The 22,348-nt window shown below is 37.6% G+C and overlaps 7 protein-coding genes and 1 pseudogene across 8 annotated transcripts; 6 read left to right on the top strand and 2 right to left on the bottom strand. All coding sequences in view use genetic code 12, as the record gives it.

The window, feature by feature from the left end:
• Positions 1–204: 204 nt before the first annotated feature.
• Positions 205–1,224, bottom strand: HMT1 (protein-arginine omega-N methyltransferase; the record flags this gene model as incomplete). The annotated part of the gene is made up of 1 exon (XM_049325400.1): positions 205–1,224. One exon carries the CDS (start codon positions 1,222–1,224, stop codon positions 205–207), a length of 1,020 nt encoding a protein of 339 aa, XP_049178955.1.
• Positions 1,225–2,575: 1,351 nt separating this feature from the next.
• Positions 2,576–5,184, top strand: KGF56_004005 (annotated as a pseudogene). Its single transcript has 2 exons — positions 2,576–2,664; positions 3,150–5,184. Coding segments are annotated over exons 1-2 (2,124 nt in total).
• Positions 5,185–7,084: 1,900 nt separating this feature from the next.
• On the top strand, positions 7,085–8,530 carry KGF56_004004 (uncharacterized protein; the record flags this gene model as incomplete). Its single annotated transcript, XM_049325399.1, has 1 exon — positions 7,085–8,530. One exon carries the CDS (start codon positions 7,085–7,087, stop codon positions 8,528–8,530), a length of 1,446 nt encoding a protein of 481 aa, XP_049178954.1.
• Positions 8,531–8,779: 249 nt separating this feature from the next.
• Positions 8,780–10,813, top strand: KGF56_004003 (ERMES complex Ca(2+)-binding regulatory GTPase; the record flags this gene model as incomplete). The annotated part of the gene is made up of 1 exon (XM_049325398.1): positions 8,780–10,813. One exon carries the CDS (start codon positions 8,780–8,782, stop codon positions 10,811–10,813), a length of 2,034 nt encoding a protein of 677 aa, XP_049178953.1.
• Positions 10,814–11,003: 190 nt separating this feature from the next.
• RRS1 (Rrs1p) lies at positions 11,004–11,576 on the top strand (the record flags this gene model as incomplete). The annotated part of the gene is made up of 1 exon (XM_049325396.1): positions 11,004–11,576. One exon carries the CDS (start codon positions 11,004–11,006, stop codon positions 11,574–11,576), a length of 573 nt encoding a protein of 190 aa, XP_049178952.1.
• A 364-nt stretch (positions 11,577–11,940) lies between these two features.
• KGF56_004001 (uncharacterized protein) lies at positions 11,941–12,930 on the top strand (the record flags this gene model as incomplete). The annotated part of the gene is made up of 3 exons (XM_049325395.1): positions 11,941–11,982; positions 12,126–12,606; positions 12,695–12,930. The coding sequence occupies 3 exons, from the start codon at positions 11,941–11,943 to the stop codon at positions 12,928–12,930; spliced, it is 759 nt and encodes a 252-aa protein (XP_049178951.1).
• A 696-nt stretch (positions 12,931–13,626) lies between these two features.
• KGF56_004000 (uncharacterized protein) lies at positions 13,627–17,343 on the top strand (the record flags this gene model as incomplete). The annotated part of the gene is made up of 1 exon (XM_049325394.1): positions 13,627–17,343. The coding sequence occupies one exon, from the start codon at positions 13,627–13,629 to the stop codon at positions 17,341–17,343; it is 3,717 nt and encodes a 1,238-aa protein (XP_049178950.1).
• A 231-nt stretch (positions 17,344–17,574) lies between these two features.
• Positions 17,575–22,232, bottom strand: SIN3 (transcriptional regulator; the record flags this gene model as incomplete). The annotated part of the gene is made up of 4 exons (XM_049325393.1): positions 17,575–21,115; positions 21,207–21,861; positions 22,033–22,079; positions 22,174–22,232. The coding sequence occupies 4 exons, from the start codon at positions 22,230–22,232 to the stop codon at positions 17,575–17,577; spliced, it is 4,302 nt and encodes a 1,433-aa protein (XP_049178949.1).
• Between the last annotated feature and the right edge of the window lie 116 nt (positions 22,233–22,348).

Raw genomic sequence — 22,348 nt, 5'->3', positions numbered from 1 at the left:
AAAAAAAAAAAAAAAAAAAAAAAAAAAAAAAAAAAAAAAAAAAAAAAAAAGAAATTAAAAAAAGAAATTTAAAACAAAAATAAATGACAAAAAGAGACGATTTTTTTTGGCATTGTGTTTAAAGTTTAAAGTTTAAAGTTTTATAATGCGTAAAAAACAGGAACCGATTGTATATATTCAAGAGGATGATAGATGATGAAGAGTCTAACGAAGGTAATATTGGTATTGGCCCTTTTGTTCCCTGTTGATATCTTTAGATATTGTTTGCAAATCCCATGAAATGTTGATGTCGTAGTCTCTTGGATTAATAGCACTTGGCTTAGCTATAATCTTTCCTTGGATTTTATCGCCAGTCTTTAAATCCAATACTTGATCCATGTAAAAAACAGTTTGTTTCCAGTGAGTATATTGATTCATGGGACCAGTTGCTAGTACTACTTTTTCCTTACCTGGGAAAATAGCATCCCAATAAAAGATGTAAGCGTGACACAACTCATTACCCAATGCCTCCAATTCAAACTTTCTCTCAAAAGCCAAATCTTCTTTTACTACTGTGTTGATATCAATCTCAAAAAACTTGCAACTGTTTGTAACTAATGTTTGATTGTTCACAGTATCTACTAGTGGTTCTTGCATAGCGATTTTGATAAACGGCGAGTAATCGAAACCATACACATCTTCCCAATAATGAATCTTTTCTTCCTTATATTGTCCATCTTCAATACCAGCAATGTACATTTGGCATTTATCTGGTAAAATTAAACCACCCTCCACGAGATATTTGTCTCTTGCATATAAAACAGTATCCAACATTGACTCATAGAGTAAAAAATACCCCATCCATTCAGATATTATAATATCCACAGAGTCTACCGGTAATTCAATATCCTCGAGTTTGCCCTGTAACAATGTAATCTTGTCATCAAATCCATTCAAAGCAACTATTTCCCTAGCTTTTCCAATAATTGAGGACATATCTACCGAATAAACATGTTTGGCTCCTGCTTTAACTGCAAACATTGAAAGAATACCTGTTCCGCACCCAACATCAAGCACAATTTTGTCTTTAAATAAGTCTTTATTCCTGTACATGGCATTTCTATAGCTTAAAGTACGCGATGTATCTTTTAACATTTCTTCGTGGATCCCAAAATGATCATATGAAGCAAAGTAATGTTGTTCAAACTGGTTGAGCTTGGATTTTTCGGTGGCTGACTCCGTCATAGTTTCACTCAGTCCTTGTGTTTGGTATATACGATAGTAGGATGTGTTGGTGGAAAAATGGTGCTTTAATCAAACTGAAAAATTCTGTTTGTAATAACAATAATAAAAGAAGAAAAAAAAAAAAAAAAAGGAAAAGAAAAAAAGAAACAATACAATCAAACACAGGCGATGAGCAGGGCTGCCAGTGGGAAAAAAAATACAAAGTGGACGAGTTAAGAATCGAACTCAAGACCTTTTCCATGCTAAGGAAACGCTCTGCCAACTGAGCTACACGCCCTACTTGTTGATGATTTTTTATTGCTGTTTATTTAGTAGACACTATCGATACTATCCACTATCGAGCGAAGAGAGATAGTGTCGATAGTGTAATTGATGAGTTTTGACAAAGCATTACTAAACCAACTTGATGTAACCTGTAAGTGTTGCACCACTATCTCGCCCTGCTCGATAGTGGAGCATACTAGCTGCCACCGACACTATCGACACTATCTCGCTCTGCTCGATAGTGTCTATTAAGTGTTGCTCCACTATCTCGCTCTGCTCAATAGTGGACCATCTGTAGTACCTTTGATTCCACTGCAAATCTAGCATTTAGCGCCATCTAATGCCTTTCACATATAATGTTGTACAAGATTTCATTTTTATCTCTATATTTTTCATTCGATTTGGCACTAAAAAAAAAAAAATACAAACCAATTTATTTTGTCAACTAAACAGTTACTCAAGGGATTTGGATAAAAAAAAACAAAAAAACCCTCGATATTTATGCTTCATAGCACAAATCATTTTTGAATCTCCTGGTTTTTGTTTTTCATGAAAATAGGTTTGATTTCTAGTATATCTTATCCTTATAGTTTACTAATATATTCTACTTTGATTTCCCCAAAACAACAAAAATTTTTAATGTCTCAATCACAACAGAAGAAGAAAAATAAATTCTGTATAAAGTCAAAATAAATTCTGTATAGAGTCAAAATGGCACTGCTTGATGGTGTCTATAAAGTGTTGCTTTACTATCGAACAGAGCGAGATAGTGTCGAGAGTGTCGATGGCAGATAGGGTGCTCCACTATCTCGTTCTGCTCGATAGTGACGATAGTGTCTGAGGCAGCTAGTATGCTCCACTATCTCGCTCTGCTCGATAGTGGAGCAACACTTAATAGACACTATCTCGCTCTGCTCGATAATGTCGCTTTTGAGTATAAACATTCTTCTCTTTATTTCTTTTTATCTATAAACGAGAATTTTTTATAGTTTATTTTCTAAACGGCTAACTTGGGGCTAACTTAAGTCAAAATAGATTCTGTATACAGGAAAAATGGCACTCCTCAATAGTGTCGGTGGCAGCTAGTATGCTCCACTATCTCGCTTCGCTCGATAGTGTCGGTGCCGATAGTGTCGGTGTCGATAGTGTCGGTGCCGATAGTGTCAGTAACAGCTAGTATGCTCCACTATCTCGCTTCGCTTGATAGTGGAGGACAAATTGGCATTTTTTACATCCTTAGGGGGGTGTCTATATGTAAAGGATCGCCAATAATAACCACAAAAGAGGAAAAAGAGAAACAATTACATATGCATCTTTCTTTATACACATATGTAATTTCTGCATAGACTATTTTTACTTCTAGTTGGCTTTTTGGAACATGTGGTCACTAAAAAACATACTGTGATTACTAAAAGGGAATCAAACCTGTCTCTGTTAAGTTAAACAGAATAATATTTGACATGTAATTTTATCTCCAATCTTGTGTATATGGCCGTTTATTTTTCCCTTTGATGTTTTTTTTTTTTTTTTTTTCTTTCCCTCTTAAGGATTTTTTTTTTTTTCATTCTTCAACAATAGTAACCTATATCCATTTTTCATTGTCAAACTCAATTAGAACACCCGTCGAATTGTATAGGATACATGTCCCTTCTTAAGAAAAGAAAAGGCTCTACCTCCAACTCCGGGACCAACGACGGATCCCAGTCTACTGCATTGAATGGGTCTAACCACATTGACAATGTAGACAATGTTGACAATAGTGACAATGTTACTGATGATGAGGAAGTGAAGGAGAAAGAAAATAGGGATGCAACGAAAACACATCCTTCAAGGAGAGCCTCCTCAACAGCGCATCACACTCACCATCACCAGCATCATGAAAAAACCACAAAACACAAGAAAATTCGAGAATCTCGAAGGGTAATGTTCATTCTTGGTGCATTATTAGGTCTAGTGATGACAGCATTTTTCACAGCAAACAGGCACAATTTTCCGGCCGATCTTGATAGTATTGTTAATTTCGATCAATTGAACAATATCTTTGAGGATTGGAAAAACTGGAAGGATATCTTGCCAACTGGACTACAATCGTTTTTGCAAGATGCCGATGATGCCGATGGTGAATTGCATGGTTCTGCAAGCTCGTTTAGTGTTGGCCAAAGACTCTCTGCACAAAAGAATTTCACTGCAAAGTTTAACGTTGTGATGGTTCCTGGGGTTATATCAACTGGACTAGAATCATGGGGATCGACGACTACCGGTGATTGTCCAACAATTGGTTATTTTAGAAAGAGACTTTGGGGTTCATTCTTTATGTTACGAACTATGATTCTTGACAAAACATGCTGGCTCAAAAATATCATGCTTGATGAAGAAACCGGATTGGATCCTCCCAATGTCAAAGTTAGAGCGGCTCAAGGATTTGAAGCTGCTGATTTCTTTGTGGCGGGGTACTGGATATGGAACAAAATCTTGCAAAATTTGGCTGTAATTGGTTATAGTCCAGATAACATGCTCAGTGCTTCGTATGATTGGAGATTGACATATATGGATTTGGAAAAGAGAGATGGCTATTTTAGTAAAATGAAAGCACAGATTGAAATTAGTAATCGATTCAATGGTGAAAAATCTGTTTTGGTTGGACACTCGATGGGATCGCAAGTTATATTCTTTTTTTTGAAATGGGTTGAAGCGCTGGGAAAGCATTTCGGAAATGGTGGCGATCAATGGGTCAACGATAATATTGAGGCAGTTGTCGATATTAGTGGATCAATGTTGGGAACACCAAAAACTATTCCTGCTTTAATTTCGGGCGAGATGAAAGATACAGTCCAATTGAATGCTCTTGCTGTGTACGGCTTAGAGCAGTTCTTTAGCAGGAGGGAAAGAGTTGATATGTTGAGAACGTTTGGTGGTGTTTCCAGTATGTTCCCTAAAGGAGGTGATGTAATATGGGGCAATTTGACATATGCACCTGATGATCCAATAAACACTCTTGAAACAAATAATACTGATGTTTCCATAGACGTGTCTGACAAAAGAGGGAGTTTAGGGTCCTTTATCAAATATAAGAGTAAAAATGGGACAGTGAGGGAGGTTACAATAGAGCAAAGCTTACACGAATTACTTGAAGAGGCCCCTGAATGGTATTCCAGAAGAGTAAGGGAAAATTATAGTCACGGCATTGCCAAAACCGCACAAGAATTGAAGCAAAATAATCAAGATTTTCTGAAATGGGTGAATCCGCTTGAAGCAGCATTACCCAATGCCCCCAATCTCAAGATGTATTGTTTTTATGGAGTTGGAAATCCAACAGAACGTGCTTATAAATATGTTCCTGCTGATAAATCAGTCAAATTAAATTATGTAATTGATCGGGATGCACCAGATGGAGTAAGTTTAGGAGATGGTGACGGTACTGTATCATTATTGACGCATGTGATGTGTCATGAATGGCAAAAGGGTGCTTCATCAAGATATAATCCCGGCAATGTTAATGTAACAGTTGTCGAGATCAAGCATGAGCCAGATAGATTTGATTTGAGAGGAGGCGCCAAAACGGCAGAGCATGTAGACATATTAGGTAGTGCAGAGTTGAATGAATTAGTCTTAACAGTTGCATCAGGGAATGGGGATGGAATAAAGAATAGATATGTTAGTAATTTGAGAGAGATAGTAAAGAATTTAGATTTATAGAAGGAAAAAGGAAGAATAGAAAATATAGCCAATGAACTTTAAGCGAAATTGTCTTGAGTTCCCTACATTTATGAAGGGCGCGGGCGCGGGCGCGGGCGCGGGGGTGGGGATGTATGGTGAAGCAGAAGAAAAAGAAGGGGCAAGAGATGAGAGAGAAAAAGTTGGTAGGGGATGAGGAATTGTTACAAGAGATTGTGATTCAGGTGCTTGTCGGATTTATCAATCATAAAGCCTTTTCCCACTTTCCCCCTCCTTTCCCCCTCTCCTCGCTTCTCACAAAACCTCACTTCAAGATCTGTAACAGATGTTAAGATCTAATGCGACACTCTTGTGTCCCCTGTACATTTGACAAGCAAGTAACTTTATAAAGGTACCTGAAGCAAATTCTATAGTGTATTTAACTTTTATTTCCCACTATCATCACCCAAATTGCAGGAAACTTGCTTTAGTCTTCACTTACTTACGTTCAAGTAAAGGTTATAGTTTGGTTTGCTAATTGAATTGGTGTATGTTAACTTAGAGCTATTTTTTTGTTTCAAAAATAGCGGGGTAAAAATTAGGGCACTAAATTGTGGCACTAAAACATGGCACTATCATAGCAAAGAATGACATACAAGGCAAGTCTCACTATATATATTTTTTTCCTTCTTTTAGTTTGTGTAGATCGGTATTGCATAATGAGACGGTATTATCCAAGTGGTACATAAAAACCAGGAAAAAAAAAAAACAACAAACAAATTCCAGCTAAAGAAAAAGAGACAAATAAAATTATTTCAGAGCTAATATTAAAAGGAGGTCCCTTGCCGTTTCTTTTCTGTGTGCAAAAGTATATTCAGGGTGAACGGCGAACAGTGAACGGCGAATGGGGAATGGAGTGAACTTTGTTAAAAAAAAAAAGCTTAGTTAAAAAGAGCGTAATACAATGGCTTGTTGAAAAAAAAAAAAAACCAACTCTAATTAAGTAAAGAAGAAATATATGGGGATAAGTCACCTATTGTTTCATCAAGACACAAATGTGCTAAAATAAAAAAAAAAGAAAAATGCACGCTCAAATTGAGAGTTGAATCTCTGTAAATGGATATATACAGTTTTGTAATTGATTAAAGTGGGGAGTAAATTGACATCTTCTTACTGACATTTCACAGTTGTGATTGCTTAGGTTTTCGTTATCATAGATAACTTTAATTTATATTTCGGGCATATGGTAGCGAAGTGGTCTCAAATTTCTCCCAATTTAGTAATAAAGTACAAAGTACAAAGTTGCAAAATGCAAAAATGAGAGAAAAAAGATATTAGAGCACCAACTGCTTTTCAAGACATATGATTAGATAGATGTACATAAAAAAAAAGCAAGAGCAAGAGCAAGAGCAAGAACAAGAGGAAGAGCAAGAGGAAGAGCAAGAGCAAGAGCAAGGATAACAATAATAGGTACAGCAATAGTATGGACAAACAGGCAAAAGTAAAGTGGACAGAAAAAAAGAAAGTCAAATAAAGAATAAGATCAAAAAAAAAAGAAAAAGATAAATATAGAATTGATTTTTGAAAGGAATAAGACATTCAATATTCTACGCTCTTACAGGTAAACTCCGGAATACAAAAAGTTTTTGTTACTTGCGTAAGAGAAGAGATCCACGGCCTCACTAAGCATACTTAAAGCACGGTCTATCTTCTTTGTTGAAGATTGGGAGTTTATATCCAAATTTGTCCAATTTTTTTTTCTTTTTTTTTTTTTTTTTTATATATTTCCTTCTTTCTTTTCTGTCAATGGTTGATATTTGACTAGTCAACTAACAAACTTAACAAATGTAAAAGCTGCCATTCGGCAACATAGGTAATACAGCAAGACTCTTCATTTCTTCCTTTTTTTTCTTCTTTTTCCTTTTTCTTTTGATTTTCAATTATGTTTCCAGCTTATGATGCCACTTATGACGAATTGAAGGAGAATCAGGAAAGAGACGAAACAAAATATCAGCAGCATCTCCAATTACAGCAACAGCAGCGACAGGGGCCCCAATTACCGTTAAATTTCCACCAATTAAATCAAATAAATCAACTTCAACTTCAAAAATTACAACGACACCAGCCAATTTTACCTTTAACATTTTCACAGCAGATATCCCCTCCTCAACCTCCTCAACCGGCTCAACATTTACTGCAGCAATTTTTTGAAGTTACTGAAAGTTCTCCAATCCCGATTTTGAAATCTTCTCCTGAACCTATTGGTAATAATCATCACAGTGAGACACCAATGAGAAAATCAAAAAGTGGAAATGATCAATTAGGTATCGATAATATATGTCGATTTTGTCATAAACATTTTACACACAAAGGTTCACTTATGAGACACTTGGATTTGAAAAAGGGCGACTCGTTTCATCCTACAGATCAAATAAATAGTATGAGGAACAATAGTCATCTTCGGCGGAAAAGCATCGATACCATTTCATTTTGTAGTGCAACAGCCATGGAATTATCACCATCAATAAATAGAATAACTACACCAACAACACCAACCACCACCACCACCACAACAACAACAACAGCAACGCGGAAAAGAAGATCTTTAAAGAAGAGTATGGCAAGATCCCTGATGTCAAGTGATTCCGCAAGTGGTCAAAAGGAGAAAAGTAAACTAAGAAGAAAACTTCGAGATCGCAGGATTAAGGCTAAAATATTGACTAACGAATGGTTTCTTGATTTGTTCACAAAACTACCTTTACCCGATGTAAGACAAAACTTAACACCGGCAACATTTTGTCACTTCGTGGCGTTTTACATACCGTTGAAGAATTGGCCCTCACTAACCTCGGGGTATCCTTCTGCTGTTTCTTTCGGGGAAGTTACAAACCAATTACGATTGCGAGCGCATGAAAACTTTATACCAACTCTCACAAAAAGCTTTCAGGTTTACGAGCAATTGGATATTACTCAAAAGAGAGAAGCTTGGCTTAACGAAATACAACAATGCCTTCTTTCTTCAATTAGCGAGTTCTCATTGTGCGACTTGAACAATGTAAATTCGATAATCGACAAAAAAGAACAAAGTATTTTTGAACAAATTTGTGCAAATGATAATCTATCTGCTTTTGTTGATATCGATGAAAACCCAACAGTAGAGGAGGAAGAGGAAGAAGAAGAAAATGAAGAAGAGGAACTCGATACAAACTCGCTTCCGATTAATCCGTTACCACCACCACCACCACCACAACAACAACAACCACAACAACCACAACAACAACTACAACCACAGCCCAATACTATTATGTCACACCAAAACATTTACAACTCTCAATTACCAAACCTTGCCAACTATCTAAATGACTTTAGTTCATCTCATTTTTACTAGAAAAAACAACAGAAAAAAAAAAAAAATCTCTTAGTTTATATTTAAGTAGTAGAGATTCTCAGCCCCTTAATAATTGAATAAATGAAAAAGAGAACAAACGGAATTAAATTTTTTTTTATTTTTATTTTTTTATTTTTTTATTTTTTTATTTTTTTATTTTTATTTTTATTTTTTTTTTTTTTCAAGTTCTTTGTATTGGTGAAAAATGTTTATAGAATAGGTTTTGCTCATCCCTCTCCATGGATTACAATGTTTCCCGAACTGATAAGAATAGCTGTTTGCGGTGATGAAGCTGTTGGGAAATCTTCTTTAATAACATCTTTGATAAAAGAAAATATCCTGGAATCTCAAGTGAACAATGTCTTGCCGCCTATTACTATATCTAAGAATGATTACATTGAGAGTTTACAAGAGTTACCTGAAATGGGCAAGCAGCAGTCTCAACCAAGAGCGCGCAAACACAAAGGTAAAGCCGAATTGTTGCGGTTACAGACATTGAACTCAAAGGAAGTACTGGATATCATTCCCAACACAACTGTGGTTACTGACACTAGCGCATCTGATCCTGGTAATTTGCAAAAAGAATTGAAAAGAGCCGATGTTATATGGCTAACATATTCAGACCACTACACTTATGAGCGGATATCATTACATTGGATGCCAATGTTTCGTTCTTTAGGGGTAAACTTACCCATCATTCTATGTGCCAACAAAGCTGACTTATCACCAAAATCACTGTGGAAAAACCAAAATGCTGAGGAGTTCATTCCTTTGATAAATGAGTTTAAGGAGATAGAGGCTGGTGTCAGATGCAGTGCGAAAAACAACTATAACGTAGTTGAAGCATTTTATTTATGTCAGCGTGCAGTAACACATCCAATTTCGCCGATTTTTGATGCAAAGGAAGGAAATTTAAAACCTGGTGCCATTGCAGCTTTGAAAAGAGTGTTTTTTCTTTTTGATACAGACCAAGATGGCTATTTGAACTTTGATGAATTTAATGAATTGCACAAGAAATGTTTTCGTGTTGCAGCAGCTGAATCGGATTTTAATGATATTGTTAATTACATCGACTCCAAGATTTGTCAGGATCTTTTGTCTGCCCCAAAGAGTGGTTGCATTAGTGAAGACGGATTCGTATTGTTGAACAAATTGTATGCTGAGTCCGGAAGACACGAGACGATTTGGTGCATTCTTCGAGCGAATCATTATACCAATTCTTTGTCTTTAGATGACAAGTTTTTGTTTCCGCACCTTGACGTTAATCTAAATTCTAGCGTTGAGTTGAGTCCTAATGGCTTCAGATTTCTTGTTGATTTATTTATCAAATTCGACAAGGATAATGACGGCGGGTTGAGCGAAGACGAGCTTAACAATCTATTTAGACCAACCCCAGGAATTCCAAAGTTATGGATTGAAACAAACTTTCCATCATCCATTGTGTGCAACGAAGAAGGCTACGTAACTCTACAGGGTTGGTTAGCACAATGGAACTTGACCACGTTTCTAAGCTATAAGACCACCTTGGAATATCTAGCCTATCTAGGGTTCGATGCTGGAAATTCGATCAAAGCTCTTAAGCTTACGAAACCAAGAAAATGTAGACAAAAGCAAGGCAGGATTTACCGCACAAGTGTCAACGACAAGAATATATATAATTGTTTTGTAGTGGGAGCACCTAGAGCAGGAAAGAGTTCTTTGCTAGACCTGTTTCTACATGGTTCCTACAGCGAAGTGTACTCCCATACAAAACAACCAAGATTGGTTATCAAGGATATAGAATTACGAGGAGGCAAGCAGTGTTATTTAATATTGGAGGAGCTTGCCGAATCAGAAGGTGCCATCTTGGAAAACCAAAAGAGACTAGACGAGTGCGATGTTATTTGCTATACCTATGATTCATCTGATCCAGAAAGTTTTCAATACTTGGTTGACTTGCGACAAAAGTATCCTCATTTAGATGAAATTCCCTCGGTGTTTGCTGCATTGAAAGCTGATTTGGACAAGCAACAACAGAGATCCGACGTACAACCTGAGACGTATACAAGAGACTTGTTCCTTAACTCGCCGTTGCATATTTCATCATCCTGGACCTCCTCTCTTCATGAGCTTTTTATCCAATTGGTAGATGCTGCAAACAAACCGCAAAGTGCGACTCCCGGGTTAGAATTTAACAATGCAGCAGTCGACCAAGAGAATTTGAAGCATTTGATGATGGCCGGCGGTGCTTTAGGCATAATGGCCCTCGTTTCTATCTGGATGTTGAATAGCATGAGAAGATAAGAGGAATAGAAAAGGATAAAAGGATAAAAGGAAAAAGAACAAGAAAAAAGAAATTGATAAAACCCATTCATCTCATCGCGCAAAAGAGAAAAAAAAAAAAAAAAAAATGAAAAATGAAAAATTAGATACAAGTTTGAATCATAACTGTTAGGTTATAACAAGAGAATACTTTTCCGTGTACATACTCAAGATGTCTTCAGAGTATAAGCAAGTCACGGTTGATAAATTAATCGAAAATACTTTTGATTTGGGAAATTTAGCTACATTTGACCCTAATCCTCTATCTAATGAAAAATTAGCCAGTAAGAATGAGCTGGAAAAAGAGGAATATCTAACGTCAATTGCCAGAGATAATACACAACTTTTGATAAATCAGATCTTATCACTCCCTATCAAAGCTTCAACAGACAGCCAAGGTATAACTTTAGTACAACTACCCCAACCAACAACTTTATTACCTCGAGAGAAGGGAATACCTAAAGCGGCCCCAAAAACAAAATGGCAGGAGTTTGCTGCTAGAAAGGGTATTAAAGCAAAATCAAAAGACAAATTAAAGTTTGACGAAGAGACTGGAAAATGGGTCGAATCATGGGGATACAAGGGTCATAATAAGAAACTCGACGACCAATGGTTAGTGGAAGTTGATGACAAGAAAACAAAAGAAGGTGATGATTTGATTGATCCAAGGACATTAGCTAGAGCTGAAAGGAAAAAGCTTATCAAGAAGAACGAGTTGCAGCATAAACGGAATTTGAAAAGGTGAAAAAACAAAAAAAAGTGCAAGGGTCTTTATTACACACGGAGTTTTTTTTCTTTTTTTTTTTGATCAACACATATGATTGATTAAATGGTATTTTCTTTTGAATAGTAAGTGTTTTTAATCGATGTCTTTGTTTTAATAATCAATGTCTTTGTTTCATTACTCAATGTCTTTGTTTCATTTTGTCGCTAGTGATGGCAGCTAGTGTTAAGAGCTAGTGTGCTCCACTATCTCGCTTTGCTCGATAGTGTCACTGTAGTATTTTTTTTTTCTTTTTTTTCCCTCCATATTGCTAATACTGGAAATAGTTCAAAAGAGCTTTTTCGGAGCTGGGAGAAGGAGACAAAGACGAAGATTACATATTTACATGAGTGCTTATAATCCCGAGAAATACTTGCCGACAATAGATGTACGTACATAAAAGCAATAAAAATGAAATCTAACAAAACCAACAGAACCAATGGTCATAATCCATTGTTATTATGAATTATGTCAAGATCCATTGCTACGAATTTTTTTGATGCCTTGGGTGCTAACTTTCGAAATCACTAGGCTATTCTCAGTGTTGCAGACTTGGAAGAAATTACGGTGAAAAAGATCCGAAAAGCGTTGCAGGAGCTATTTGGAATTGACTTGAATCCACATAAGAAAGATATAAATGAGATAATATTGGAAAGATTTTATGCTTTACAAAACAGTAATAGCGATAGACAAAAGAAGAAGGAAATTTTGCAGTCGACTGCAAAACTGCTGACGGAGGAGTCTGGTAGTAAGGAGTCGAGGAATAGAAAAGCGAAACAAGCAACAAGAAGAAAAGCAACAAAAAGAGTTGTTACCGCTACTTCAAACAATCCTTTTAATAAAGATATGGCTTTGAGTGCTGAGTTGCAAAGTGTAATTGGAGAAGAAAAGTGTTCGCGACCTCAAGTAGTGAAACGACTATGGGCGTATATTAAAGATAAGGACTTGCAGAATCCTTCAGACAAGAGACAAATTATGTGTGATGACAAATTGCAGCAGTTATTTAAAAAGAGTATGTATATGATTAGATGGATTGAAGGTGCAGACTTTTCAAAGGAAGCAACAAGACACTATCGACAATATCGAGCGGAGCTCACTAGCCGCCACTGACGCTATTATACTAACGATTGCATTGAAAGAAACCGTAGGTGCTTTTGAAATGAATAAGATTTTGAGCAATCATGTGTTTAAAATTGAAGACAACGAGATGGTGGAAGATGGTGTAAAGGAGGAGGAGGAAGAGGAGGAAGAGGAGGAGGAAGAGGAGGAAGAGGAAGAGGAGGAAGAGGAGGAGTCAAAAGAGATAAAAGAAAAGCCTAGTTTCGAATATAACTAAAACTTTTCCAAATATGTACCCCGGTTGAAAGCTTTTTCCAAAATGTATCTCGCTCTGGTCGATAGTATCTAATAACACCTCACTTTATTCTTCTTCAATTTTTTTTTCCTCTTCTCAGTTACTTATCTGTGCTTTGAAAAGGGTGACTGTTTTGTTATCAAGCCCGCAGATATCAATCAACACTGACTAGTTTGTTACAACACTATCTCGCTTTGCTCGATAGTGACGGCAATTACCAGGAAGCACTGAGCTATTTCTGCGCTACCATTTACAGATCTTGGACTTTGCAAAGCTGCACTGGCCTTTCCTTGAAGAAGCGCTACAAAAGTAAGCCGTAATTTCGATAAATATGTGTGTTATTATTTATACGAATCAGATATGAATCGATATGCTTGTAATGAAACGAAACCTGGAAAGTACTCTAAAAAACCTAAACTTTTATTTTTTGTCTTTCTTTTATTGATCTGAAAGATAAGAGAAATGGAACGACATTCAGATAATCCAATTCTCGCGTGTTCTTCTCACCGGCTAAAAAAGTCGTTTAGCTAATAAGCTCTTTAAATCTTTCTACTCACTTAGTTTGACGAAGATTTTATTAGGACGACGCTTAAGAGATTGCTAAAAAAAGAAGGAACAAACGAGGCGGTGAGTGTTTGTAGCTCGGTAAGGAAACATCTCATTTCTTATTAGAAAATAATGAGCCATGGTGCTGGCGGCAATAACGACGATGACGAGCTTTACAAGTATGTTCTCAAGGTTGTGATATTAGAGTACACAAACGAGGTGAGGTTTAGAACGCCTATTCTATCAGCAAAAGACCCAAAAAGACAGCATGTTGTTGCTAATAGACGAAGCATGTTGTTGGACTCGACCTTACCCAACTATGCCATGAAAGGGTTGAAAGCACAATTACAGGATATAATGACCAAGAAAAATGGACTTGTGAATGAAAAGTGCCGAAGATCTTTATTGAGATTGTACGGCGACCTCCTCGATACCAAAAACGAATACGAGCTAAAGAATATAGATTTTTTGATACCCAAGTTTGCTGCTTACGCCAATCAAGAATTGAAAAAAGTGGGAATTATTGATGAAGAGGAAATCACGACTAGCGTATTCAAGCAAACGACCGATTTCATTGACATGCTCTTGACAGTTTTGAGAAGCAAAAAAGAGCCGGATCAAATTATCATATCAAAGCTATTGGAGCGCAGAGACGAGTTTGCTAAAAACCGGATAAAGAACGAAGCTAAGGAGGAGGGGGCGACGGTGCTGAAGTATCCGACTAAATCATATAGGGTTGAAGATATGAACGATCGACTAGTGCAAACTACAAAAGACCTTTTCCAGGTAGATAATGTAAAGATTCAAACAGATGTATTCAAATACAAGGATACGGCATTAGCAAGTTGTGCACATGATGATATTTCAAAATTGAAATTGAAACTCGATTCTCTACAAAGATTTGCAAGTGAAGACGATCTGATCGCTTGGACAAGGCGACGAAGTAATTTGGAGTTGCAGGTGAAAAACAGGTACAAGACTGTAAACAAGACAAATAGCCTCCCAAAGATACCGCCGAATGAAGAGTTTTATATGTTGCCGAAGGCCTCCCAGATAAGAAAATTATTCATTCGATTGTCAGTTTTATTGACTGAATTAGAAATCAAACAAAATAACAATAAGGGTCTTGTTGAAAAAACTGTAATAAGTCCCCAAAAATTGGACTTTTTAAACTTGATAGCAAGGTTATGGTTAGTTGATTATCCAACAAGAGCGGCTGCATTGTTTCATGCATGTCATGCTTGTAATGCGCTTTTATCAAAGGAAAATTCAGAATCCTCTCAAACCGTGTTTTTGACAACAAGCATCAATATTATGAATGAATGCAGGGAGATTGTTGGGGAAGGCAATATTGAATGGGAGCAAAAGAAAAATTGGAGTCTCGATGACCAAAAGCTATGGGAAGAAAGCTTGATTCTCTCGCATAATCAGGTTTTCCACTCGTTTAAAGATTGTTTTTCTGCTATTTTCAACGAAACCGAAAAGGTTAAATTTGGACCTTATCTTGAGTATCTTGAAGTTCTAGAAACAGACCCATTATTTGACCCACAGGTGTCACTAGAATTGACCAAAAAATGGAAAAAACGACTTACCAAAACACTACTTAAGGTTGGCGCTAAAAGGTATGAAAGCTACCTTGAGAAGTTGCCCCGTGATGATAATTTGGGCGTTTTAGAACTATTGAAAATATGCGACGCCATTGTTAAAGATATAAAAAAGTTGCAAAAAAAGTACAAATCCCCGTTTTTGGGAGTTTTGAATATAGCTCAAACAGTTGCTTCGGTTACAACAGGTATGTTTGCCAGCGATGCAAAAATGATTTTCAATCACATAGAAGCATATTTTGCATTGCGTGGAGAACAAATAGCTACCGCCGATGCTCTAGAAGTTTACCAACTGCTTCGAGAGATTAGAGACATTTATCAACAAGTTTCAGTTTCTCAAACTCCGTTTCAATTTGATTTGGAAGCAAAATTCTTTCCTTACTTGAATACATGGGTAGAAGAATCGGATGAAAAACTTCAAAAGATTGTGGACGAAGCTTTGAAAAAGGATGACTATATTCCTCTTGATCTTAGCGACAACGAGCAACGAAGTAGTCGCGCCATTTTGGACACAATGTCAATCATCAAGCAGTATCTTCTGATACTAGGTAAACAGAACTGGAACGACGAGTTTCAGTTGGCCCAGTTATACACCAAATTGCTTCGCAGTATCTCCAACGGTGCAATATATTACTCTCTCCAAATATCCTCCAAGATCAATAACGAGTTATTCAAACCGGAAAACGAAGAGCCAAAATCAAATTGGTTGAACGAAGTTAAAAGTGTGGTGAACAACATACAAAATTTTACAAAGTCCGAACCAGAAGTTGTCTTCAATTTCGAAGCACAGACTTGCGTTGCTCTCAACAATATTGCCGCATTGATGGAAAACTTGACTAAACTCGAGGGTCTGATTGACCCGGAACGTATATCCCAATCACTTGTGCTGTATGATCCAAGCTTAGGAGAGAAATTTTTCAGTCACGTGGTTACGTTAAGGGTGGTAAGAGCAGAGAACCTCTGTTTGTATAAAGATCCCACAATTAACAGAATAAATCCGTATGTGTCGTTGATTGATGTCGTTAACAAAAAGTCAATTGGACGGACAAGATCGATGAAAAAAACCTTGGACCCCGACTGGGACGAGGAGTTTGAAATAACCTTACCAGCAGACTCTACGCTTGAGTTGTCTGCGATGGTTTGGAGTGATAACATGGGACAGCACCAAGTTTGCGGGAAAACGTTTTTTGAACTTGATCCAAAGAAATTCAAACACAATGGTTTTCCCGAGGAGATTGTTTTGGATCTTGATGTGCTGGGGAAATTGGTAATCGAAGTTGCAGTGGAGAGTGAAACGATGGATGCAATGTTTGCAATGGGACGCGCATACAGAGCTTTGAATCGGGTCAAGGCAAAGTCTGTGAGCTTAATGGTTGAAAAGTTTCTGGGATTTATTGAACATTGTTTCTCCAAATCAAACTTGAAAACAGTTTGTGCAAAAGGTCAGCCGGCAAAGATTGAAGTAGAGGCCTCAGTTGAAAACTTGTGTGATTATTTAAACTTAAATTTGAGCGTTTTGAAACAATACTTGAGAGACGACATTTTTATGGAGGTTATGCTAGCTGCTTGGAAAGAGCTTATTAGATGTGCTGATCAGTTGTTACTACCAAAGCTATCAAAGGCTAAGATTGGCACTGATTCCAAGAGCTGGCAATCAGTATCCACAAAAATTGCCACTGTTTCATTATCCACTATGAACATGTTCGGTTACCATAGTCCCTTGTCTGTTGTTGAAATCGAGACCGTTTTGCGCTGGCTAGACTTGCTTACGGAATTTTTTCACAATGAAGGGAATGGACCATCTATCGAAGAATTGAAAAATAATCGGTATCAGTCGATTCTACTTATCCCAGCATTTTACGATCAACCAGTGGAGCATCTTATGGAAGAAATTGAGAGATTAGCACCTGCATACGTGCAAATGCTAACAGCTCGCAATAACTTGAGCAGTTTGAAAGGATCAGATGGGTTTTTGAAAAGAGCAGGAAGTCTCTCGCGTAGCACAACCATATACGCCAACGCTACGAGTAAAACGAGAGCAGAAACGGCAAAGTATACCCAAGAAGCTCAAACGGATCCCTATTTAAGCATGATCCTGAAAGAAGACATAATTTTGAGAATTCTACTAGCTCGGGGTCAAAAGAAATTTGTTAGGCGGAGACTTAAAGAAAGAACAAAGATTGCTTACAGCTTGGCAACGGAGCGAATGGCTAAGATGGCTGCCGAAAAGAATCTTTTGCGGTGAAAGTTGTAGTAGTACACCCACGAGAATAAAAATTAAAGAAGAATAATTTGTCAAAGAACAAAATAGAAAACAAAAAATAAAAGGGAAGAACCAACAAAATACCTCGAGATGAAAAATATAGAATTGAAAAAAATACTAAACTTTATTGAACTTGCAGTAAATTTTTTTTTTATACATACATCACCCTTTTACTCCCCCCTCCCCCTCTCATTCTCTCCCTTCTTGTATTAATTAAGCGGATGCTTTATTTTCTAAAGCCATATCTGCCTCATCGTCGTCCTTTAATGATAATTTCTCGTCAATCAACTTTTTGAAACTTTTAATACTTTCATCTAAACTCTTGCCTTCCTCCTCTTGACTCTTGAATGTCGTTTTGGAAATATACTCATCATGCCCGCTATCGAAATACAATTTATACGAATTTTCAGCAATGGCCACCTTCAAGTTTGAAACTACACGACCTTCAACAGAATCCTCTTCTACTTCTTCGATAAACGATTTCAAAAATGGCATGCTCAATTTGGATGCAGGAACACCCTCTGTAGGATGAGACATTACGTAGCTTGTCACGTAGTAGTTATATTGCTCTTCGGGGCTGTTTTGGTCATTCAAAGTTAAGTCATCTAAACTGATAAATTGGATATTAACCATATGAGTTTTTTCATTGTAGTTGATTTTGAACATGTTTTCGTCCGCCGTCATCAAAGCTCTAGCCAGAATACGGTACAATATCTGCTCCTTAGCACTTGAAGTGGGCTTTGATCGATCGTTTTCGAACAATACCATTAATTCTGACGTTTTCACATCAGTTATCGTAGTGTATACATGTTTGACTAGAGCTTGCACCACCTTGTCAACGGTGTACATTCTGTACGCTTTATTCTTATATCCTTGACGTAAAGTCTCCTCAAACCATTGGTGCTCAATTTCTCCCTCAATTAATCTCTCAGACAAGCTGAGAACTTGTTCGTAGCAATCTTTTGTACCTACAATCTCAATTCCCATATTTTGTAACTGATGCGAAAGCAAATTCAAGTCCTTTGCAAATTGCGGGTACTTTCTGTTCCTAATTTCGTTACCGACAGCTTCGTTCATTTCCTTGATATGGAGTAATCTCTCGTACAAAGTTGTCAAATGGCGGAAAAAAACGTAAATAGTGGTGTTGCAAAAGAGGTTAAAATTCTCTCTCTTTTTGAGCAGAGAGTCATCCTTTGAGGAAAACTTGGTATTTGCTGATGTAACCCACAATTCGCCAGACTTTTCTACTTCTTCGTTAACTTCCTGTAAAGCAGACTCCGTTCCTTGGTGCTCGGGAGAATCTGCAGCATCATCCTTCTTTGATTTTGATGCCTTTTTCAATACATTCTTAAGCAAATCACTGTCTCGCAATCTCTTCTTGGAAGAAGCGTCAGTAGAAGAATTGTTCGCCAGCTGTGGAGTGCTACCTGAAGACCCTTCATCCTCAACATCCCCCGCAGTAGTTTCTTCACCTCGGCTTTGGACTGCCTTCTCAACAACTTCTGTTGGTATGCCAAAAAATAAGGAAATGAAAAACTTTAAAAACTGGGTTAGTTTTTCCCGATCGTGAGATGAGTACGAGGATGACTTATTGATAAACACACTAGCCAACTTGAAGACATCGAACAAAACTTCTTGATCATCAAACTTGTAATGTAACTGCTCTTGAGGTTTGGGAGTGAGTGGGTGAAGTCTTTTATTTTGTTGCTCAACTTTCACTGTACTGATCTCGCTAACAAGCTGCTTAGCCGTAAACAACTTCTTGTCTGCTTGCTTAAAAGTAAGTCCCAAATGATCCAAAGACTTGTAAAACACCTTCTGTTCCATTTCTCTCCAAACTTTATTCCATTCTCTTTGAGCACGTTTCCACTCCTCATCTTTTTGCTTCAATCGCTTCAATACAATAGGCACTGCTATTGCTGGATTTTCGTGAAGTGCATCGATAACTTCAAATCCACGATCTTTATCGTATATTTTTCGTATCACTTTCTTGTAAATTGTAGTTGAGTTGTGACCCAAACCTGGAGGTAGCTTAAAGTTGGCCTTTTGTTCGGGTGTCATATTGGCAATTCTGTTGGCAATTGTCTCCAATATTTGTATGGTTCTCAAATTTGATTCCATATAATAATCAAACTCAAGTCTCTCTTCCTCAATTTTAAACAAAACTTCTTCGTACTGATTCTTACGATGAGCTATGAAGCCCGAGTCCTCCGATGCCCACGTTGGATGTCCCACCCATTCATCATTCAATACTTCCCAGCACATTTCATCTCTACCAGAACATGGCATATAAGTCTCTACCTTAGGGAGTTGTCTATATGAAGGACCGTATGCCTTACACAATGAAAGTTCCAATGCGTGTTTCTTAAACGTTATATTTTCTAAATTTTGAGGCTTGTCGTCATATTCAACAAATACCTTGAACCACTCAAATAAATCAGCATTTGTATCACCCAAAAAACCCTCAACACGCTCCACAAGAGTGTTTTTATCAATAATGTCTTGTGTGAACAAATTCAAAAGCTTTAAAAATTCGCTATAAGTTTGCTTGTTTCCTAATGCCTTCTTTATCTTATCAAAAGCGCCAATCTCTTCCGAGAGTGAAGAGCTCTTGACTGTTTTGGCAGGAGGCACGGGCTCTGGAATACCAGGCACCAAAGTTGCATTCGGTGTTGGAATGACCACTTGTCCGGTTCCTGCTGCATTAGAACGCCCTTGAGCTTTTGTCAGCTTGGGTGCAGTTAATCCTGAACGAACCCCTGAAAGTTGAGCTTCTTGATTGTAATTGTCAATACTCACTTCAAATGTTTGCTTCCCTTTTGAGGAAACAAGTTCGGCTGTTGGTCCCTCATACAAATCTCTTTGTCCCGGGCTTGTCAATCCTAAACTATTGATACCAAGTTGCTGTTTCTGCTGTTGGTGTTTCTGCAGCTGCAGCTGCAGCTGCTGTTGTTGTTGTTGTTGTTGTTGTTGTTGGAGTTGTTGTTGTTGATGCTGCTGCAGCTGCTGCAGCTGTTGTTGTTGTTGTTGTTGCTGATTTTGCTGCAGCTGCTGTTGCGGTTGATGCTGAACATATTGCGATTGACCAAAACCTTGTCCAATTGGTTGAAAATTTCCCACTGGAGGTAACTGTGTTTCGTTATTGATATAGTATTTGTTTTGACCCAAATCCATTTGCCGGGTCTGTGCAAAACCTTGATTAGTCGTATCCGGTAAGAATTGCTTGAAATCGTCTAATAAATCAGGACAATTTGCAAAAAGTTGAGTCACCTGTTCATAAACTTCGGCAATAGGTTTTTGTTCCCTTTGATAGGTCTGCAAAATCTCAAGAAACTGTTTGTATATGTCAGGTTGATTTGCAAATCTCGTTTTTATTTTGTTCACATAAGAAATAGCATGGTTAAACTCAATTTGACCAGAGCCATTAGTTGGGTTAACAGCTCCATCGTCAAGTTGGCGTTGCTGATGTTGATGAGGATGCTGTTGATGGTGATGTTGTTGTTGCTGTTGCGAAACAGTCGCGGCAACTGAATTTTCATCATTACCCCATCCCTGATTATAAGAGGTCCCTGCAATATTTGAGCCTGTTGTTGTTCCCGTAGGTGTCGTAACTCTAATTGGATTGGGATCCGAGGGATCTAGTGAGCACTCTATTTTGTAGCCTGGAGGCAAAAAGGTGTTAAACCCTTGTATTAAGTTAGGGTGTCCTTTGAACAAAGTTGAGACTCTATCGATAACTCCTGGCGTGTCGATACTATAACAGCAAATGTTAGTAATTTCTTCCAAAAAGACAGACCCTGATACACAAGCTCAATTTCTCAAAAAAAAAAAAAAAATGAACATACCTTTGAGACTTAAAGTCTTTCATTATATCAAGAAAATTATTGTAAACCTCGGATTGGTTATAGAATTGAATTTTGACTTGATCCAAATATGATAACGCGTCCTTGACATTTAATGGTCGGTACACATTGCTGGTGGTGGATCTATTTGGAATCCCTCCAATTGTAGCGGCATTATTGACAACACCAACTGATTGGGGTTGTTGAAGAGAATGCGGCTGCAGCTGCAGCAGTTGTTGTTGCTGAGGCTGTTGCTGCTGTTGCGGTTGCGGTTGTGGTTGTGGTTGCGGTTGCGGTTGCGGTTGTGGTTGCTGTTGCTGTTGCGGTTGTGATGGCAGTAATTGAGGGGGAGGGGCAGAAGGTGCTGCTGGTGGTGGTTGTGCACCTACTTCGGGACCAACAATTTGGTGGTCAGAGTTGATACTGGCCAAGGTAGCTGGTGGTGGTAAGGCTGAATTAGATGGATTTGCAAATGCTCCAACAGAAAGTCTCCTAATTTCTGGCGTTTGTCTTGAGTGATCGGAATTATGTCCTAGTTGAACGGATTCGTTTACCGGGTGTATTGAAGGGATTGTGAACCCATGGCCATGTTGGGAGTGGTGGCCACTACCATTTCCTAAACTTGGCAAATTTGGTAACGGGTAAAACTGTTGGGAACCTGCAAAAAAAAAAAAACAAACAAAAAGTTAGTAAAAGCCGAAGTATCCTCATCCAAAATGCAAAGCATTTTGGATGAGGTGAGTTGGTTTTTTTGGAAAGCCATTGTTTTCTCAATTAAATGCGGAACTAGTGGTAGCAGCTAGTGTATCGCAACTCTGAGTTTACATACCTTGTTCTAATGTGGCTGGAGGTGGTAATACAGGTGGATGTTGACGGCTAATAAAAAGGGTTTGTTAGTAAAATGGGGGTTCACGAATGATAGCAGTATTATTATTATTATTTTATTTTTTTTAATACTAGTGACACATACTTGAATTGCTGTCCAAGGGATCGTTGTTGACTAGACCAGGGATCTTGCTGGTTAGACATCTTGAAAAACCTTTCAAAATCAAAAATTTCTTTCTTAATCCAGCTCAAATAGATATCCTATCTTTATCTAGACTTTTTGACTCTTTCAAAGATTATGTATCGGTATAGGACGTTAG

The sequence above is a fragment of the Candida oxycetoniae genome, assembly GCF_023343755.2.
Source record: "Candida oxycetoniae strain CBS 10844 chromosome Unknown scaffold76, whole genome shotgun sequence".
Classification (NCBI taxonomy): Eukaryota; Fungi; Ascomycota; class Pichiomycetes; order Serinales; family Debaryomycetaceae; genus Lodderomyces; species Lodderomyces oxycetoniae.
Note: the sequence above shows the minus strand (reverse complement) of the source record. Positions and strands in the feature narration are given on the sequence as shown.